Raw genomic sequence first — 21,363 nt, 5'->3', positions numbered from 1 at the left:
TTTCCAGATTAAAAAATTAATATTAGCTGCATCACTATTTTCGTTAGTTTTTTCCAGAAAGTGATGAAGTCTAAACAGGTTTTCGCAGCAGTACTCACAAAGAGCAAAGAAATATCGGAAACATGTAGGTGTGTTGCGGGAAGGTATCACAAGTTTGACAGGATACTTAGAAAATTTTAATTTCAAATTTTTAACAAATGCAGGGTTACTTTTGGAAAAAAAGTGTGAAAGCATGTACCAGGCTTCACAAATCATATGATCACGTTGTTAAAATAATAATAAAGAAATACAAATTTTTGCCAAAAAGTCAGCCATGTTCTCCAAAAAGCGGTCAGCACGGAATGTGTTAACTTACTATGCATACAGCACACAATCTGACTGTGAGCTGAACTTGAGGGCAGTTTTCTTATTTTTAAATACATATCCCCAATTGTTTTCCCCTAACAAGGTGTCAAAAAGTGCCATGCCATATCTATGTCATAATTTGTTAATGAAAAACATTACATCTATATGCACTGACACTCTTTCAACTGCTTCCTCATTTGGTAATAGATAATGCCAATTTTACATACGTACAATGTAATTATCTTTACAATCAGTACTCTGGAATGTATGAATATGATATAGGTAGCAATTGGATCAACTGAATTATGATGACAACTCATATAACAAACAGAAATCAACTGATTGTTCCTCACAAATTTCATATTTCCCCAGATTGATTCATGTAATCTGTACAAAAAATTATTCTTCATGGATGATAAAAATATTACTAAGCATGATTCACATTAATTTGACTCGGGACAATAAACACCTCTACCACAAATCAAACCATGCACCTTTGGCTTTCCACGCCACTGCACAAACCACTATGCTATCCAGATTCCTAGAGTCCCATTTCAATAGACCGAGCTTCAAGGAGTAAGGATAGGCCAATTCAATCCATCAGAGAATGCAATGTAAGGGAATATGAGCTTCAAAAAAGCCACTACCAGTTGTGGACCCCATAACCTGCTAAAGCTACTCTCGACAATAAATGTGATGTATGTACGTACATATTTCAGTCCTGCTGTGAGTGCAGTGCCTAGCAATCAGGTTGCATGGGAGTTACCTCTTGGGTTTGGAGGGGCGATGTTATTGAAATAACTCTGATCCAACATTACTTCGTTCAAACCTTTGCTCCTTTTCAAACCATAATGCTAGGTAATTTTTGCAGCTCGATTCATACCCCTAAAGTGCTTCACAATTAAAACGAAAGAGGCTATTTTTTCCAGTTTGACACCAATCAGACTCCTTGTTATTCAAACATACAAGAGCAGTTGCCATGGATAGGTAAATAGAATACAAAAACGATGAAAGAGATCAAATGGCATCATTTCTAAGAAACATGATATGGTATATAAAAATAAATATTTATTGCCAGTTCAAGAGGCACAAGAAGAGTTTTTTTTTACAATATTCTTCATTGAATGATCCTAAAAAAATTCAAATCATTCCAAGTTGTACATTATAAAAAAATCTTAAACACAGCTTTCATCACACGAGTGACCTTACTGTGCATTCCCTATTCTTTCAATGCAATTCTGCATGTTCATTGCTCTTACAAACCATCCAACGAGAGCACTGAACACCACTGCATACTCACAGAGTGAAGCATTTGTAGTTCTACAGGAGGAGCCTTGACAATGCGTAATGGTTACAGTAAAATGTACATAAAAGTGTATCCACTAATTCACCATAACCATTGACTTCTCTTCCATGTCAGCCATTTCTTTGGCAGCCTTCTGCATCAGCTGTTCTGGAGTGAGAAGAGATACTCCTAGTTGGTCATCCCGGGTAAATGGCTGAGCCATTTGCCGTAACCATCGCTTGGCAATCTATAAGATGATAAAAATTCACTAAAATTATGTTTGAAATCGTTGTTGGGTAACTTGCCCATAAGATGAGGGGGATGTTGGAACTTCAAAGGTTGGTGCCTCATTGCATCTTGGGAAACATGATGTCTGTGCTTGCAATTGATACACCAGGGAAATCTACAAGGCTCCATTTTGAAACAAGTAATATACACATGGAGCAAACCCTTAACTGATACATACTCGGATACCTCAAGCCAAAAAACAGCAGATATAAGAAGATATAATTGAATTAATGATTGGTGAGATATCTTCATGAAAGTTAGTAATCATAACTAAATGAAAAACTTGATCACCATAGTATGAACAAGAAATTAATTAGTTTAGGCCCTTTTTTTATCATTTCACTTATATGGACAGCAAAAGCTGGAACTGCTTGATTTATTTTTTAATAAAGGTTTTCTTAATGGTAAAACCTACTACACACATACACTTTTCATTCTATTCAGATAACATAGCATTACATATAAATTTTGCAGAGTGCTAAGGAAAAACACGAAAAGGCCCAATTAACCAGATTTCAAGAGAGACATTTAACAGCACAAATTTATTTAAAACCTGTATGTTCTTAGGGTTTTCCCCGGCATATCAGGTGCAGAACAGTTTCTCAGGTTTTCCACCGGCTAATATTCTCCATGTCTCCCAACATTTTGAGCATATCAGGAGCAGAACAGTTTCTCAGGTTTTCCACCGGCTAATATTCTCCATGTCTCCCAACATTTCGAGCATCAACTTAACTTTTCCCATTTTGGCAGATTGTTCAAGAGCAATTCAAGGCTGTGAAATTTTGTTTCCTGTTGAGGAAATTGGCCTTGGAACCTACTGTAATGCTTAAGACTGCTTATGGGAATGCTGCCTTAGGTAAAACCAGAGTCTATGAGTGGTTATCACTTTTTAAAAATGGAGAAATGGAATATTTGAAGACCAACCCCATTCAGGATGCCCCTTAAAATGCCAACATTGATGAAAATGTCAAAAAAAGCAATGCCCTTGTTAGTGAATACAGTCGCCAAAACATTGACCAACAGTGTGAGATTTCTCTGAATATGTATTTGTAAATGAGAATGGTTGCAGCCAAATTCCTCTCTTGCTTTATCACAGACACGGAAAGGGACCGTCAACTTCAGGCATGTTTTGAGCTTCAAAATCAGTGGAAAGAGAGGCATGATTTGTTTTCCAAGTCGATTATGTACTCGTGAGGAATTGTAATGCAATGCAGACAAACAAAACAAAGCAGCAATCAAGCCAGTGACAGCTGGCTCTCCTCTGAGGTGTGGACTTTGTTTCCTCAGGTCAAACCGTCAACCAGAATGAAAGAACACAAATGGTAATTTCCACACTTTTTATTCCAAAATCCAACAACCGACCACATCAGGTTTCAGCACATTGTGTCTTTTTCAAGGTTCAACACAAGTGTGTTGAAACCAGGGTCAGTTGTTGAGTTTTTGAATTAAAAAGAGTGGAAATTACCATTTGTGTTCTTTCATCATGGATATATCGAACTTCCACCAAATTAAGCCAGAGACAATTTCATACGTCAACCTAGAGTTCTACGTAGAGGTTTTGAGAGGATGGGGAGAAAGAGTAAGCAGACGAAAAGGGCAGATCTTGGGCGTGCACAGGGCGACCGCTCCTTCAAAACATCGCGCCAGCCCGCACTGCCCTGTGCATGAAGCAGTTTTTGACTAAAATGGGCAAAATACTGATCGTCCACCTCCCCAATCACCAGATACTTTCCCCTTGCTCTGCACACTCAAAAGGAACATGAAAGGAAAGCACTTTACCACTGAGGAGGAGGAAAATGAAAATGGCTGGAAGGCATACAGGACATCCTGAGAAGTGAATTTAAACCAGTTTTGAACAATGGAAGAAGCATTTAAAGAAGTGAGTTGTGGTCACTGGAAAGTACTTTGAAGGTGATCAAAAAATGGTGCAAAAATATTTAGAAATAGTTCAGAAGTTATGACTAAAATCCTCTTCCTTTAGGTCCTCCTTCCTAAGTGACTAGGTATTAACAAATTTCATGTCATACTTGAGAATGACTTAAGAAATCTGAGTTTTTACAATGGTGACTTGTAATACGGACTTTTATGAGAAAAATCTCACCAACAACAGAAAAATATTTGTATCTTGAATATTCCGGCTGTTGATCAATACCTCTCAAGAAAACATTTTGATTCCAATTACTTTAATTTCTAACACCACGCCTGATAAATATTAATTTCAAAATTGAAGAAAAATAGCATTAAATATGAGTATGTACCAGTAAAGCACATTGTAGACATAGGTAATTATGTAATTAACTTTGACAATGTAAAATCTGGATACATACTATGGGGGAAAAGAGTATCCTAACAGAGTTTGTGCCGCAACCATCGCTTTGCAGGAGAATGAATTCCCTTTCTAACGGTAAATAATTGGCCATGCCGGCCTCAGTGACATTGGGGTAAAGTCCTAGCCTGCCAAACCGTAGGTCGTGGGTTCGAATCCCATCTGGGTAGGTGGTTCCTATAAAGGGCATGGATGCTTGTGTCATCCTTAGTTAATCCTCCGCAGTAAAGGCCTCTATGTGCTGTTAACGGGGAAGTTGGAAAATAAATAAATAATCCTTGGAACGAGATGAGGGAAACTGAAACACAGTCTTTTTTCAGCCACCACGGTCTAGACGGTGAACTTGCCCACCTTGCACCAAGGCTGGAACGAATTTTATACTGCTCGCCAGAATGTTGGCACATTCGATATCCTCAGCAGGGGTGCCTTCCTTTTTCCGGCTATCTCCCTCTCACCCCCATTTCCTTCTTCGCCCCTACTCTGGCACTTGTTCTAAAATTCACTTAAAGCCCACTTCCACTACCTCATTTTCTCGTCTCTGAAAATTTGTGGCATAAATATTCACCGCACGTAATCTGCAAGACAGCAATGGCAAGGAGTGCTTATGAGCATCAGAAATAACTCTAAATACCTAAATAATTATCACTGTAAAAGGCTTTAGTATGAAAATTGCGATTGAAAATATTTCCTCAACACATAAATGCATGGTTGCTACAAATTTAAATAACGACACACAATTTTTTGAGGTAAATTCCATGATTCGTAAAAAAATTAACATTTTATTTTTTCCAAGCCAGCGGCCAATACCCAAAAAAATTTATTTTCTGCAGTTTTGATGTATCACTTTATTTTCAAGTACTTAGAAAACCAATTTTGTAAAATTAAAACAATTCATGATATTTATTGCTGTCAAATTATTTTTGACAATATTTAAGGGTCAAATTAAACATCTACATTACCTAATGTGGACAAAAAAATCAAGGCACGAAAAACATACTCCAATGAATTCACACTTCACTATGGACAGTATCTCTTCTTTTATTAAATTCGAAAGCTCAACTGCACTTTAATGTATTATATATGTATCAGCATTAACCTCTCCTGATAACTTCAGGCTTGACTTTGTGAAACCTCTCCATATCGGAAATAAAGGAAAAAAACTTTGTAAAGTTATTCCTTTATTTCCAATCATCTTCTCCGATTCTTCAATGCCTCATTACCATCCCTGTTGCATTTCTCTGAGTAGTACACGGTACTTCTATTTTTATTCATCCTCTGCTAAGTTTCCGCTACTGTGAAGCCAGCCCCCAACAAGCCGACTACTTTCCCTCTTGCCTGCAGACAAAGGCATCTCAAATCAAGGATAGGAGCATATCCTTCTCGATCCAAAGAAAAACGTGTTCTGGCCATGTGCTCCTCAGTCCTTCCAGAAAAGCTTTAACTTCTTCAAAGTCAACTGCATTCAAATATGTTGCCCATTGAATCTACTCTACTCGTTGACTCTCTTGTTTACCTCAAGAGAAAGCTTGCTATGGCCCGTAGTGATTTTTGTCGTTTTGTTGAGATATGTGAAGGAAAATTTAGAGGAGCGTTCCCAATGTGCGCACATGATGCCGTCAAATGCGTCTCTATTCTACGAAATTCATCACGAGTCATGCTCTGGGCTGCCAGAGACTCAGTGGTTGGATGCGTATTTGGACGATGAAGAAAGGAAATGATTCGCCTTGTTTGAATTTCCCTCACTGACCAAAGAATAACAACCCAATGGAAAGGAAACCCACTAACCCACGGAGCGATAGTGGCGGCACAAACTTTGTTCGGATACTTTTTCTCCCTATAGTACATAGATTAGGTAAGCAATTATGTATGTGCCATTCACAACTGTATCAATTTGGGTCCTACAATAAGGGGAATCTTATCCATAGATATAAAGCAGACTCACCTGAACACACTCCTCAGTGGATAGGTTACAAAGAGAATCTTTTAAATGCTCTTGTATCCACTTAGGTAATTTTGTACGTTTGTCAGCTCGGGAGAATCGCTGCAAAGATTAAAAAATTTCAGAAGTAACAAAGGCAGGTTTGATTAGCCATGATTACAAATACTAATTTACAGAAAATTCCAAAATAGAGAAAATGCCAAGAGCTTAATAAGTACATACATACGGACAATCATTTATATTTTCACACAATGTATGGAGACTTCTATGAATGTATTGCTCTGAATATATCTCCCCTTTAATAATGATAATAATAATATTTATTAACTTCATTGGGATAATACATTCATGAGTTTCGTCAAGTTAATACAGCATAAAATGCTAACATATAATGAAATATGATACAGACAAGCTATACAAACACACAGCTATCAGTGGGATTGAGGTCATAGGTTATTACACAACACCGGTTAAAAACTCATTTAGATTGTAGTAGCTCTTTTCAATTAGCATATTTTTCAGTTTGGCTTTGAATTGGATTGATGAGGAAATGGAACGGATGGTGATAGGAATCTTATTGTACACAGTGGCAATGGAGTGGTATGGACCTTTTAAACAGACTCTGTAGGAGTATTGGAGGGTTGTGTATGTTGTTTTTGGAGCGTGTGTTGTGATTGTGTAGGTTGGCGTTAACAGGGAAAAGATGAGGATTTTTTCGAACAAACATGGCACAGGTAAGGATATAGATTGAGGGGAGAGTTAAGATGCTGGAACTTACAAAAAGTGGTCTGCCTGGTGTGCGAATGGGGACTCTATAGATAGCTTTAACAGCTTTCTTCTGGAGAGAAAAGGTTCTTGACAACAGAGAGGGTTCTAAAAGAAAAGGTTCTATCCCAAACGTCCAAAGGAAAGCAATTGGGAAGATTATAATGTGAGCACAAGCAAATATTATTTTCTAAAATTAAAGCATCAAAATTTAGGAAGAATTAAAAGAAATATGTGATAAAATTCAACATCTACATAAATGTAATGTATAATCCCTGTACACTGAACCTCTCTACAGCAAACTTTTACAAAAATTTCCATTTAAAGAAATTTTGGCTCCAGTCTTAGGTGCTTCCCATGTATAATGCAGGGAGAAAAATCTCACCAACTAACCCACATTAACCAAAGAGATTTGCTCTTGTGCTCCATGCAATTATATGCACAGTTATGTATTTACAATTTCTGTGTTAACCAAGAAGACTAGTTATTGTGCTCTATAGTAAGGATGGGTTGGTTCTTAAATTTTTTCGATTCCCAGCACCGGTCTGGTTCTCCCCATCAGTTCTCAGTTCTCGATACTCGGTTCCAAGGATGAACTCTTAGTACCTGAATTAATTGCAAATTTAAATAAACAATCACAAGAGGTTACTGAAAATAATTTCACTCAAGATGTAAATTAGTGGGAAAGCTCTGTAGAAAAACTTAAGATCGTCTCCATAATTTTATTGGCCAAGTAAAAAAGTTTAAATAATGCGTTGTAAAAGAATGCATAATCACCCAATATGTCACATTAGATCAGGCAGCCACTGGTTCTTTCTCCAGGTTTTGATTTCTAAATTCAACATTTTACCCTATTTTATCTATGCTATTTTTGGCAGAAATATTGCCTGTACTGAACTGGCATTCACTGAAAACAGTAGCGGTCGATGTTGATTTCAAAGGGCTGTGCAAAATATGCTTGGAACACAGTCTACATACTTCATAGATACTTAGCCTAGCATCAGGATCAATAGTGAAACTCCTCTAACTTCTGACGACATCTTCCATTAATTAGTAGTACCGTATAAGCATGTGTAAGAGGCGCACCCCTATTTTGAGTATCGAAGCTATAAAGAAAAAAATTTTTGCAGCATTTTTTATCCTATCGTGCGGTGTTGCAGATGTATGCCTGGAATTTCGACAGTTATCGAAATTTCCTCTTACAATACTAATTGAAAGAGGAAATTTTTATAACTGCGGCAGTAATAGCGGCATAAGAGGGAGTAGAAAGAGTTCCGATCCTCTCTTCGCACACGCCGTTGCTCTACGATGCTAGTCCTACTCACGAACAATTTTGTTTAAAAGCTCTCGCAGGAGTATTGAAATAGAATTACAGCCGTGGAAAATTTTAAGGCAAATCATGACAGGCACATAGTATGAATCTTCCCAAGAGAATGGACCACAATCGGGGCAATCTCAGCGCCGTAGGATAATAACCACGTTGTAGATTTAACGGAACTACACTCGGCCCTCCATCAGCCAATGCCTCTGCCGTTTTTTTTTCCTTTCCGAGACCCCATAGGAAAATAGGAAAAATATCAAGTTACAGGGGAACAATGAAAACGTGTTTCATCCCTACCCCATCTCACCAACTGACCTTTTCCGGTCTACCAGGTTCAATTCCCCCGGTTTCTGGAGGCCGAATGCTAGGTGAGTCACCTACTGAGCTTGAAGATATCTCGATATCTTTCAGCAATTGTATGGCACGCACGAGGTTCTAAAAAGAATGACACCTAACGCGACGTATATCTGACAGCATTTAAGTTTTTTGAGCTCTAATTGATTGACACAAAGATTCATAGTTAAAACAAGGCTACTAATATTCAACATAGTCCAAACAGCACAATTTTGGAAGAAACAAGCGTAGCATAAGCGCATTCAAACAAGACGAGACGGACTGGAAACTTCAGGTAATGCAAACTGCATATATCACATATTGCTGCACCTTCGCCCCTTCTCTTTGAAGACAACGACGTCACATGCAAAATCGGACGTGTTCTTCCCTTTTTCATTCGCTCATAGCCTCGTAGCCTGAAATACGGAGGGGAGGGAACGCGCTCCTTCCCCTCGGCCTCTCCTCAGCACTCTTCACTTATAAGCAACCATTTAGTCCAACAATGAACACTCTCATTCGAATTTTTTAAACCGCAGGTTTTGACACCAATATCATTTTCAGTTGCAAAAATCCTCATATTGGCGTCTGAAGATGATATTTGAAAAGTCAGGTCCTCGGCGTAATGGAAATTGCTCGGCAAGACAGATGTTGACTATTAACCAGGTGCGTCCTTCAAAACCACGCATTTCCCTACATTCGATAAGCGATTACGATTTGCAGTATAAAGGCCGCAGGATGCCCCTCAAGGCAGTAAATTTAGCGCGCCCTCCAGAGGGAAAAACCCCGTGCGATCTTTTCCATGTTCACCTCTGGGGTGCCGACGTGACGGGGGGGGGGAGGGGGGCGATGCTTACTAGAAAATCAAACAGGAGCACTTTAAAAATACGTCACTAAGGGAGAAACTCCCCTCCCTGCCGCTTGTTTTTCACTGAGGGTTTCAGATGACTGACTCACGCTGAAAACCAAGGCCACTCTGTTCCCCTTGGACTTGTGACAGGTGAAGGGGAGGAGGGAAGATAAGAAGTTAGTGTAAGAGGCGCACCCCCATTTTCGGCTGCAATTTATGGGGAAAAAAGGTGCGCCTCTTATACGCGCTTATACGGTAACTTGTGAGTCTGTTCAAAATATATTCTGTATTCTGAGACTTATTGTTAGCTTCAATTGTTACTTTATTTGACAACTTATTCGTATGCTTCATCGTCACAATTCTTATAACGTCAACAATAAACTGCTCAACACGCCAGCACCGCAACACCAAGGATAAAATGAGCAGCCCTGAGCTAATGCAAAATTGTAATACAGAGTTGCATTCTGCATGATAACCACAATTTTTGATGCCTTGCATAGGTTGATCAACTTACGATCAAGCTCTCAGAACGTATCTTACTTGTACATCGAAGAATTACAGCATACGCACATGATTCAATTATGATACCACTTCCAGACGTAACGATTATCTGCAGGCTGCCATTCACAGCATGGCAGACGGCATTGCAGAGTCGTCTTGCGTGAAAACTGCCTGAATTTCACGTGAACAGCGGCTGGTGAAAAGTTGTTTCATCTGAAAGCGGCCTCATTGTAGCATGTCAGTATTTCATAGATGGCCAGACCGGATTGAAATGGGTGCTATGCCGTCAACATCAAGATTTGACTCGTTTATATACATCCATAGAGGCCTATGGTAAGTTGAAAGGACGGTGCTGTGTCGTGGATGGCAGCAGGCGAATAGTCAGCTCATTTAAAAGCAGCTACGGAAATGATACAATTTTGGCAAGAACGACAAACTGATGAATCCCTAAATGCATGTGTTGGCGAGTAACTCTCAAAAGAAAAATAAAAACGTGAACGCCATGCAATCAGAAAGTAATACATGCATTTTTTAATAATTTTTTTTTCACTTTTTGGCCTTGAATACACTGCAGACTATTTTGGCTTTGGGTGCCAAATCCAAATCCTCGCCACCGTTCCAAGCCAGTTCCAAAGTACCAACTTTATGCAATCGGTTCTCGATACCGGTTCCTCTGCCCAAGAACCAACAGTACCGAGAACTGGGTACCGGAAGCGACCCATCTCTCCTCTATAGCCTTGTTTTCACACATACAATTGGTGCTGTCACAAGCTATGCTATGCTATCAGAAGCAGGAACACCAGCACGGTCTGAATGCTTCTTATATCTTCTTTCAGCTTATCATGGATGAATCCAGCAGGGGGTAAACAGTGGGTAATCAGACATTAATTCATTCTGTATTCCATAAAAAGTTATAGTTTAGGTGCTGAAGGTGCATAATTCAAAGATACTGGCATTTCAGGGGTAAAAATTTTTTGCCCTTCCATGAAGACACCCAAATGCAACAGAATATCCTATCCTATGACCTATCGCTCGCATAATTTTGGCATTTAAGGCCATTGACTCAACTGTACCCACTGAAATATGTGCTGGGATGAATGCATTTTGATAACTTTTGAAAGGAAATAGGCAGAATAAATTGATATTCCATCTTTTAAAAGGAAACTAATCTGGTTGTCACTTTTGATGCAAAATTCGTAATCTGTGGCTGAATCGGGAAAAAATCCCACATTGGGTCATCAGAAAAATTCCTATATATACTATCATCACTCACGTTGCATATACACATGTAATGTTTGTATGTTTGTTGGTTGAAGTTCGCGTTCAAGGAATCTTTCTCCAGATTCCAGGTGTTAATAAGCACCCCAAAGAGAGCACCTATTCTCCCACAAGCCTAATGATTAACCAAAGTTAAGATCCCCAAGTACACTAGAAATTAGAGGCCTAAAAGCAGAGGCATGGAAGGAAAACCAAGAATGCTTCTCATTTTGATTTTATTCGGGGTGTGGAAATTTGGGATTTTACAAATTCATTTTGGAATTATTACCCGTACCTCACCTCTGTGGAAAATGCCAGCCATCCAGCTCTTCTGGAGGACTTTGAATCCATTCGTGGGAGAGTCAATAAGCCATGAAAAGGGGCTTTACATGCTATAGTCTTGCTTTATTAGTTACTGTGGACAGAATTTCACTTCCCTGCATAAATTCCCTGACAGGACCCTACTGCCCCGGCTGTATTTGTGACTCACATCTTCAATGTACATTAACGCTTTAGGTGTGCCCACATGATGCATTTATCCATTTCAGTAGACACATAAACACAGTCACCATCAAAATTGCACTATGTAAACACCCGAAATTGTGCAAACGTAAAAATGCAGGTCTAGGAAATACCCCAATTCAATTTAGTGAATCTATCCAAGCATTTGTCCAACCATATATGTACTTGCAAAGGTATGTATAAGTGCATTGTGCAAACACAACTTTGCATCACCCTGCGACAATTAACAACCTGAAGAGCACACCCATACACCGAGCTTCCACACAACGACGTCACCATCCTCCCAATCCTTCCAAATTCAATACACAAAGGTTTTTCTCTTCCAAACAACTACATATCTGCCTCCATAGCCTCGGAGAGGGAAGTGTAAGGACATCAGCTGCTAACTGAACAACAAAGCTTTTAAATTGCTCAAAACTGAGAGAGAGCAAGATATGGAGTCAATACTGACCTTATCAGCAAATATCATTATCCCATAATCTGTTTTGCCTCTAAGCGCTCTCCCAACACACTGAGCAGCATGCCTCATGGCATCAAATGTCAGGAAATCATTCTCACGGATCTGAAAATTGAAGAAAAACACTAAAGCTTGGAAATTACTAAATCAATTAATAAAAAGAAAAAAATTGAAATATTCTTAAGGATAAAAGGCACTAATATCATAGAATTCAAAACTTATAAGTGCATCTGCACTTGCTTTTTTTAATAGGAAAATAAATGCTTTTAGCCCGTATGCTGGGTTTTCTTCCTACCATCTATTACACTACAATGATGGTTCACAAGACGGCAATGGGCCTGTAATCTGGGGGGTTCTTATTATTTGAAAGATAGTGTAAAGCCACCTTCACACTATGAGAGCCAACCAAAACAAAATTTATTCCGGGAATGAAATAATAATATTGAAATCACTCAACTCATGGAGCAGCAGAAACTATAGAGGACACGAACTTAATTGCATACTTTTATCATAGAATCAGACTTCTGGTTTCAGGGGGAAATATGTGCCCTGTGATGACAGTATTGCAGTAATGCATTTACCTGGAACTGATCTCTCAAGTACTCCAGCCTAGCCTTTAAAATTCGTGACTGAGTGTAGACATAAGGAATGCCAAACATAAGCACTGCACGGCCCAAGTGATGGTCAAAGTCAACTCCTTCAGACACTTTCCCTCGAGCAACTGACAGCAATATAGCGCCTCGTCCACTCTCACAGGCCTGTGCATTATAAATAAAAACAGCAGCTGTAAATATGTACGCACAAGAGAAACACATCCTACAAATTTATGAAAAAATGCAAGGTCCACTCATATGACTGTGTACAAGTACATTCAACACTTCCTTTGTACTTGTACCACAATGAAAATGAGAAGGATATGTTGAAATTATAATCAATTAGATTTTATACATTCAAGTACATGGCCAAGTACTCAAAATACAGAAATACATGTTGCCTTCCCTAACCACTTAAGCTCTTTATTCCACCAAAGTAAATGATTTCTCCATATCCGAGTAATTGTACTATCATGTCCACCAATTTTTAACCTGTGATTGTTTTCTAATATTACAAGAATGATTCACAACAAGTATGCTGATGATTTGTACCACACATGTACAGTCGGATTCAAAAGTATTGCAACAAATGGAGCGGCGCCACTTTCGCCGCAGTTTGGAAATCGAGTTTTGGCATTTTCTATTGTACCAGTGGGAGGGAAATTTGAACAGCATTCCCACCTTAATAATAAAACGTTATTGTACTTTTCCACATGATTTAATTAATACGACCGGTTTCGTCGCAGAGGCGACATCATCAGGTACAGAAACCGTTATAATAACAGTTATTTTGTTCTTGTTTATCTGGCTGCTATTATGTTGGTAGGGGAGGGTTGCATTGGGGTTGGAACGTCACGCAGCTTCAGGGGAATCTCCAAGAGCGGGGAATAGTTTACAAAAATATTTTCATTTGCTAAAATTCCATTTTTTATATGCTTCCTTATCTCCAACTCCTCCAAGCAGTCCATCCTTCTTCCCTTTCCCTCAAGGTGGAGAATTTCCGGAACAAAATTGCTCCTGTGGTCACTCTCCCATAGATGTTTCGCGAAATGCGATTTTTCTAACTCCCCGTTTCTCAAATGCCTTCCGTGTTCCGCTGCTCTTACTCGGAACGAACGTCCAGTCTGGCCTATGTAACAGGTCTCACAGTCACTGCACTTAAGTCTGTAAATTCCACTTCTATCATTTAAGTCAATTTTATCTTTTGTATTGCATAATAACACCCTTAAGTTAGATGTGTTATAATATGCTATTTTAAAGTCTTCTCTGGGAAAAAGGTTTGCGGTTGCCTGTGAAATATTTCCATAATAACTCAGTTTGCACCAGCGTTTCTTACGCTCATTATGAATGGATGAATGGTATATAATTTTCTGTGCCCGGAGGGAGTATTTCTTCCTTAACAATTTATCTATGACACTTTCTTCGTATCTGTTTTTAACTGCAATGTTTTTGATGGTTTTGATTTCCATGGCGAAGTTCTCGGCAGAGAGGGGGATGTTGAGTACTCTGTTTAACATGGCATGAAAGGCGGCTAGCTTATGAGAGGGGTGGTGGCGGGAGTCGGAGGGGATCTATGGGAGAGTGACCACAGGAGCAATTTTGTTCCGGAAATTCTCCACCTTGAGGGAAAGGGAAGAAGGATGGACTGCTTGGAGGAGTTGGAGATAAGGAAGCATATAAAAAATGGAATTTTAGCAAATGAAAATATTTTTGTAAACTATTCCCCGCTCTTAGAGATTCCCCTGAAGCTGAGTGACGTTCCAACCCCAACGCAACCCTCCCCTACCAACGTAATAGCAACCAGATAAACAAGAACAAAATAACTGTTATTATAACGGTTTCTGTACCTGATGATGTCACCTCTGCGACGAAACCGGTCGTATTAATTAAATCGTGTGGAAAAGTACAATAACGTTTTATTATTAAGAATGGATTTTCACAAAGTAAAGCCAGAAACAATCAAGCATTCCCACCTCCCGTAATGTTTTTATAACAACATCGTTAAAGGGAAATGTATGCGGGATGTGTGCAATGTTTAATACCAAATAATTTATGCAGCTTCCGCTAGATAATACATCTACGTCCAGAACATCAATTTACCTTCTCTCGTAAGTTGGCCGATCCGTCGAAGTAGGTATATTGTCTTACAATTAACGCTGAAGCTTTTCGATCAGCGACAGCAAACATGACATACAATAAAATATCCGCCGCAATATCACAGTAAATATTGCCAGTGAGTGTTTAAAATCAGCTTGATATAGTGGCACTAGAAGACTGGTTCATTCCTTGCTTGACAAAGCTCGCAATTAATCCACAATGGAGTTAACGTGTGAGATGGACCAGTGGTTAAGGAGAAGACTTACCACGGCAGCAATCCCAAGTCAGCAGTTCGAACCTCTGCGGATCAATATTTTTCAGTTACATAGTATAGCAGTAACATTTTTTTCCACTTTAACTCATATTGACTTAATTAAAAACTGCTGCCGTACTAAAATTTTGAATAGAGAAAATTCTCTTTTTGCTTTCTGCAGATATCATTTTACGTTTTTACCGAAATATCAGTGCACCAATAATATGGAAAATATTTCAATCAGGTAATCTGCTCCATCAAATCCTTTTTCGTATTACCCGAATATTCTATCGTTTTCAATAATGTGGAGATACTTACGAGACCCGCTTAATTGATGGGGCCGGGTCGGAGTAAACTTGGAAGGTTGGCACATGAAGCAACCTGCATCCGTTGCCTTGGCGGCGAGCCGACGAGGACGGACACGGACGCAACTGAGCAAGTGAACCTGGAGTCAAACTCCAGGAGCAAGTGCCCAATCGAAATTAAGATTAGCGGATGGAATGTATTGAGGTAATTCGCGTCCCCACAGACATTGGGCTGTCTGTGTGTTTTTCTTTCTGCTTCCGTGGCGAGGTTTTTCCTATCTTTGGATTCATATTTGGACTCACCGTTTACCTCTTATCACTACGTGGCTCCGTGGCCGATTGGGTCTGTACTATGTTCTGTAATTTCGTGAGAGTCCTGCGAAGGATCGAGTTCGACATGATCATACTTTTTTTCATTCCTCTCCGGACGATGCTGAAACATCAAATAGTAGTAAGACTAACAAAGACAGACGCACTTGGTGTGAATTTTGTTGCATCGGGGGCGTTCGAGAGGCGAGCGGGGAGGGGACGCCGGCGGCCTTCACCCAAAATCCATTTCGTCAAAGCTGTCGAACAATACCGGAATAGAAGTGCATATCCTAAGTTCCCACACCTTCATAGCCCCTCGAGAGGCATCTTCATAGACCGTAGGCTTCTTTCCTGCGTTCGCAGATCTAAAAATATTTCATCACTTCCATAAAGGCCGTTTTACACGGGACACGTACTTGCACAATCTGACGTGTGTACGAAGGCGCAGGCAAAATTGCGTCGTGTAAAGCGGTGATTTGCTAGAACACATGTGAGAATTCGTGGTCGTGAGATGGCAAAATAGCCCCTGCTCTAATTTTGTTCTTGCATTTGCGCATTTACACGTCATTTTAGAAATTAATGCAGCTCTAACGTGCGCCATTCCGTGCCCTGTGTAAAACAGCCTTAAAACTTGGTAACATCGATTTTTTTAACGCCGACGAGGCGCCAAATAAGGGACAAGTCGTCTCACTTCGCATTGTTTTTTACCTTCTACCATCTTCTAATTTATATTATCAAAGATGAACGCCCTCCTAGCAGCACACGCGGGATGAATTTTGCTGTATTGGAGGCGTGGGAGGGGTAGAAGCGAGCGGGGAGGGGACGGGATCGGCTTGCTGCTCATGTATCCGCGACGCTGCGTGGGCGTTGGAATATTTTCTTTGTGGATGCGGACTCAAATTAGGTATTCTGTGGGTAAACGGTGGCAGATACGTCAAAATGCACGAAATTTTTGCCCTTTATGATAAGTAACTCTGCGAAATCTATAGGGAATGACCATGAAATATTATATTTTTCGAATTTTGACCCTCCCCCCCTAAATTGCATCTGAGCGAGGGTCAGGGGTTCACGTAGAGGTCTCAAATTTTTCAGGCCTTATTTTTGATCGGTCCCACACCTTTTTTTCATTGCGCCAGATCAATTTGAAAAAAATCGATTTTTGCGATCTGCCCTAATGTACATGTATGATTTTAAGACAGTCTAATTTAGTTTGCAATTGTATAGATATACAAATGTCACATTTACACAGGATATAAAACTGTTGGAAGCCAATGAAACAGAAAGGTTAGCATGAGTTAGGGGGAGCATGGGTAAAGCACTTGGCCAACTGAGCTCAAACCAAAGGTTAAGGATATCTCTTATTAAATTAAGAAAGAAGAACTTTGTACTTTCACATTAATATTTATTCACGACCATGGTTTCAACGTTAGACGTCATCCTCAGGTGAACTCTACAGAGGTCCATCACATCCTTTTATACCAGGCAAGGAGTGGTATAAAAGGATGTGATGGACCTCTGTAGAGTTCACCTGAGGATGACGTCTAACGTTGAAACCATGGTCGTGAATAAATATTAATGTGAAAGTACAAAGTTCTTCTTTCTTAATTTAATAATGAATCGCTTTCACCAAGTTACGCCTCAAACAATTAATGATATCTCTTATATTGAAGTCCCAGCACACCCCCAAGCAAAAATCCTCTACACATGTGAAAGTTGGGTCAAGGAAAGGAATTTGCCCCCCAACACTGAAAGTGAGGTACATATGTATTTGGATGCCAGAGTCTGGGGTGACGTCTATTCTCTCCCATGTAAACCATTCCCAAGGTTGAATCACTGACATGTGTGAGTATGAATGAACAATATTATGCAATACATAATCAGTTGTTTTAAATAGTTAATTAAATGGAAAAATACTTACTTTTATATAATTTAGCAGAGCAAGAGAGGTTTCAGCAGCATCTTGGGTTTCAATGAAAAGGAGTTTATGCCTCTGGAGAGAGTCAATAACACCTTGGTCATACCTGTGAGCCAGAGCAATGAGAGAAAGCAATTAACTTATAATAACACCCAGATGACTACACATTGTACATAGATTGCTCAAATTACACCACTGTGTACCCTGAAATGCATCCAAAAGGACTAGAAAATGGACACTGGATAAGGCCTTATGACCCATGCACCATGAAATACATTTATGTACTTCACAGCAAAAGAAGAGAGAAGCCAGCAGGATGGTGTAATTGGGCGTAACGTCACAGCTTTGACATTTATTATAACATGATTGGAGCTTGAAGATCATTTGCAAAAATTCTCCAAAGTCTCCAAATCATAACAGAAGAAAGAAACACATAGCCCAGATACTTGATGCACATAGAATTTGAAAATTTTCATGCCTTTAAACCCTCATGCTACAACAGAAAAATGAAGTACATACATCATATCAAAACAAAATCACATATTTGTGCTAAAAATTGTGGTGGAAAATGGCACGGAGCAAACTCTTTAAATGTTCCATTTTTGTTTCAGTTCTACTTGCTCCCAACAGTAAAATTCTTCAGACTACAAATTTATTTTTTGATGGGGTTCCTAGATATTGATATCAGCATTGCCATTGAAGAAAGACTAAAAAAAATATGTAATTCAAGCAGCATATGGCAGCATAGGGACAGGAGAAAGTTCTCTTGGGTTTCAAGCCAGCTGAGAGAATCCATCTTGACCAAGGCTTTGATGTACGTATGTTCCCATGTTCCTCTACCTCCTGGAAATGACCAAGTATCATCACATCCTGATGATCACTGCCTGAGGATGAGGCATGAGTTGGACCTTAAAGCGTCTGTCAACATGGATTTTCTTCACAAGGGAGACACCCAAGAGACCTTCCAGCTACATAAATTCACCAGTGAAGCAAAAGATTGTTCTTCAACATCAGAATACACTTGGAGATGCCACCCAAAGTGCCATGACCATTACCTCAAAACATGAGAAAAATCAACCCTCGGAGCTATGGTGGGAAGCCCGAGAACTCTCTCAACTATCTACTTCATAGCAACTCACTTTTAGCCAAAGTCACCCACTACTGTATATGTCTGAATATAGTCCCCCCTTTTTTTTACAAAAATGCCCGTGGTAAAAGTAAAGGGGGGGACTATATTCAAACGCATTTTTTTAAACTTTTCTCAAAAATGAAGCCTCAAAATTAAGGGGGGGGGGACTATATTTGGAGAAATACAGTATATTATGTGAGCTTACCGTATAAGCGCGTTTAAGAGGCACACCTTTTTTCCCAGACATTGCTGCCGAAAATGGGGGTGCGCCTCTTACACAAACTTCTTATCTTCCCCCCCTCCCCTACCCGGTCGCAAGTTCAAGGGGAACTGAGTGGCCTTGGTTTTCAGCGTGAGTCAGTCATCTGAAACACTGGGTCAAAATCAAGCGGCAGGCAGGGGAGTTTCTCCCTTAGTGACGTATTTTTAAAATGCTCCTGTTTGAATTTCTTGAAAGCATCGCGCCAACACTTCGGTACCCCAGAGGTAAGCATTGAAAAGATTGCGCGGGGTGATTTGCTCCGGAGTGCATGCTAAATTTACTGCCATGAGTGGGCATCCCGCGCCATATATACTGCATATAGTAACCGCTTATCAAACGTATAGAAACGCGTAGTTTTGAAGGACATACCTGGTTAATAGTCAACATCTGTCTTGCCGAGCAATTTCCATTATGCTGAGCACCGGATTTTTCAAAAATTATCTTCAGACGCTAATATGAGGATTTTTGCAACTGAAAATTATATTGGTGTCAAAACCTGCGGTTTAAAAAATTCGAATGAGTGTGTTCATTGTTGGACTAGTGCTGAAGGCCAGGACGAGGGGAAGGAGCGCGCTCCCTCCCCTCCATATTTCAAGCTACAAGGCTATGAACGAAGGAGCAAGGGAAGAACAAGTCCAATCTTGCATGTGACGTCGTTGCCTTTAAAGCGAAGAGGCGAAGGTGCAGCAATGTGATATATGCAGTTTGCTTTGCCTGAAGTTTCCAGTCCGTCTCGTCTTGTTTGAATGCGCTTATGCTACGCTTGTTTCTTCCGAAATTGTGCTGTTAGGACTAAGTTGAACATTAGTAGCCTTGTTTTAGCTATAAATCTTTGTGTCAATCAATTAGAGCTCAAAAAACTTAAATGCTGTCAGATACACGTCGCGTCAGGTCTAATTCTTTTTAGAACCTCGTGCGTGTCATACAATTGCTGACAGATATCGAGATATATTTTCAAGCTCAGAAGGTGACTCACCTAGCATTTGACCTCCAGAAACTCGGAGAATTGAACCTGGTAGACCGAAAAAGGTCAGTTGGTGAGATGGGGTAGAGATGAAACGCGTTTCCATTGATCCCCTGTAACTTGATAATCTATTTTCCTGTGGAGTCCCGGAAAGGAAAAAAATGGCTCCTTGCTCACACACCGATTTTGGACGGCCGGTAAAATATCGGCCAATATTTTACCAGCGAAGCGATGCTAGCACACACGCCGGATTTTTACCGGTCAAACGATAAGTTGCTATGTTTTTGAGCCGGCGACGGCAATCCACAGTGACAATGGCCGGCTGCTAACCGGCATTTAGCCGGAGCCGGCGCATGTTCAGTATGTGTGCAAGCTCCAATGCTCTCCCATTGTTCACTATTGGAATGTGGACGGCCGATATTTTACCGGCTGTCCAAAATCGGTGTGTGTGCATGGGGCCTTAAATCTACGACGTGGTTATTATCCTACGGCGCTGAGATTGCCCCGATTGTTGTCCAATCTCTTGGCAAGGTTCATGCTATGTGCCTGTCGTGTTTTGCCTTAAAAATTTCCACGGCTGCAATTCTATTGCAATACTCCTGCGAGAGCTTTTAAACAAAATAGTTCGTGAGTAGGACAAGCAACGTAGAGCGATGGCGTATGTGAAGAGACGATCGGAACTCTTTCCACTCCCTCTTATGCTGCTATTACTGCCGCAGTTATCAAAATTTCCTCTTTTAAATAGTACTGAAAGAGGAAATTTCGATAACTGTCGAAATTCCAGGCATACATCTGCAACACCGCACGATAGGATAAAAATTTTTTTTTTCTTTATAGCTTCCTTCCTCAAAATAGGGGTGTGCCTCTTACACACGCTTATACGGTAATAAAACAGGTCTTTTTGGAATATGCTTAAAATACTACACCGCTATAATTAGGGCTGAACTGCATGTTTCCACACTTACCAGCTGGCAACTACACTTTCTAAGTACAGGTAGGATGTAAAAAAACAGACGACCCCATCTGGAACAATGGAAGCAACTTCCACCAGCAGTTGACCATAATTTCTCACCACGGCCACATCATCCCGAGTTTCAAACTTGGATGAAATGGCAACTTGGTCATTGCCTTTGGCAACAATCTGCAACAATAATATATTATTTAAACATGGGGTGTTTCAGAAAAATTCATCACGGGCCTTCAATTTATGCAATCAAATATTATCTTTTCGGCAATGACAGCAGATGGAAAAGCACAGCTTGCTTCTAAGGCATGTGGACACTTTTTTGAGTGTTTAAGACAGCAGAAGGGTAGCGCACACAGGACACTACGGGCTTATGCAAGAATGAG

The 21,363-nt window shown here is 40.0% G+C and overlaps 1 protein-coding gene across 1 annotated transcript in view; it reads right to left on the bottom strand.

Annotated features, from left to right (window-relative positions):
- Positions 1–1,393: 1,393 nt before the first annotated feature.
- The window catches only part of LOC124167532 (general transcription and DNA repair factor IIH helicase subunit XPD), a 33,638-nt gene continuing 13,668 nt past the window's right edge, over positions 1,394–21,363 (bottom strand). Inside the window, exons 10-15 of the mRNA XM_046545478.1 lie at positions 20,979–21,154; positions 17,662–17,764; positions 12,768–12,944; positions 12,181–12,291; positions 6,187–6,285; positions 1,394–1,877 (exon numbers count right to left, since the gene is read on the bottom strand). Coding sequence (XP_046401434.1) covers positions 1,728–1,877; positions 6,187–6,285; positions 12,181–12,291; positions 12,768–12,944; positions 17,662–17,764; positions 20,979–21,154 — 816 coding nt within the window. The 3' untranslated portion in view covers positions 1,394–1,727. The remainder of the gene's footprint in view (positions 1,878–6,186; positions 6,286–12,180; positions 12,292–12,767; positions 12,945–17,661; positions 17,765–20,978; positions 21,155–21,363) is intronic.

The sequence above is a fragment of the Ischnura elegans genome, chromosome 11, assembly GCF_921293095.1.
Source record: "Ischnura elegans chromosome 11, ioIscEleg1.1, whole genome shotgun sequence".
Lineage (NCBI taxonomy): Eukaryota > Metazoa > Arthropoda > Insecta > Odonata > Coenagrionidae > Ischnura > Ischnura elegans.
This window is presented reverse-complemented; position numbering and strand designations above follow the sequence as displayed.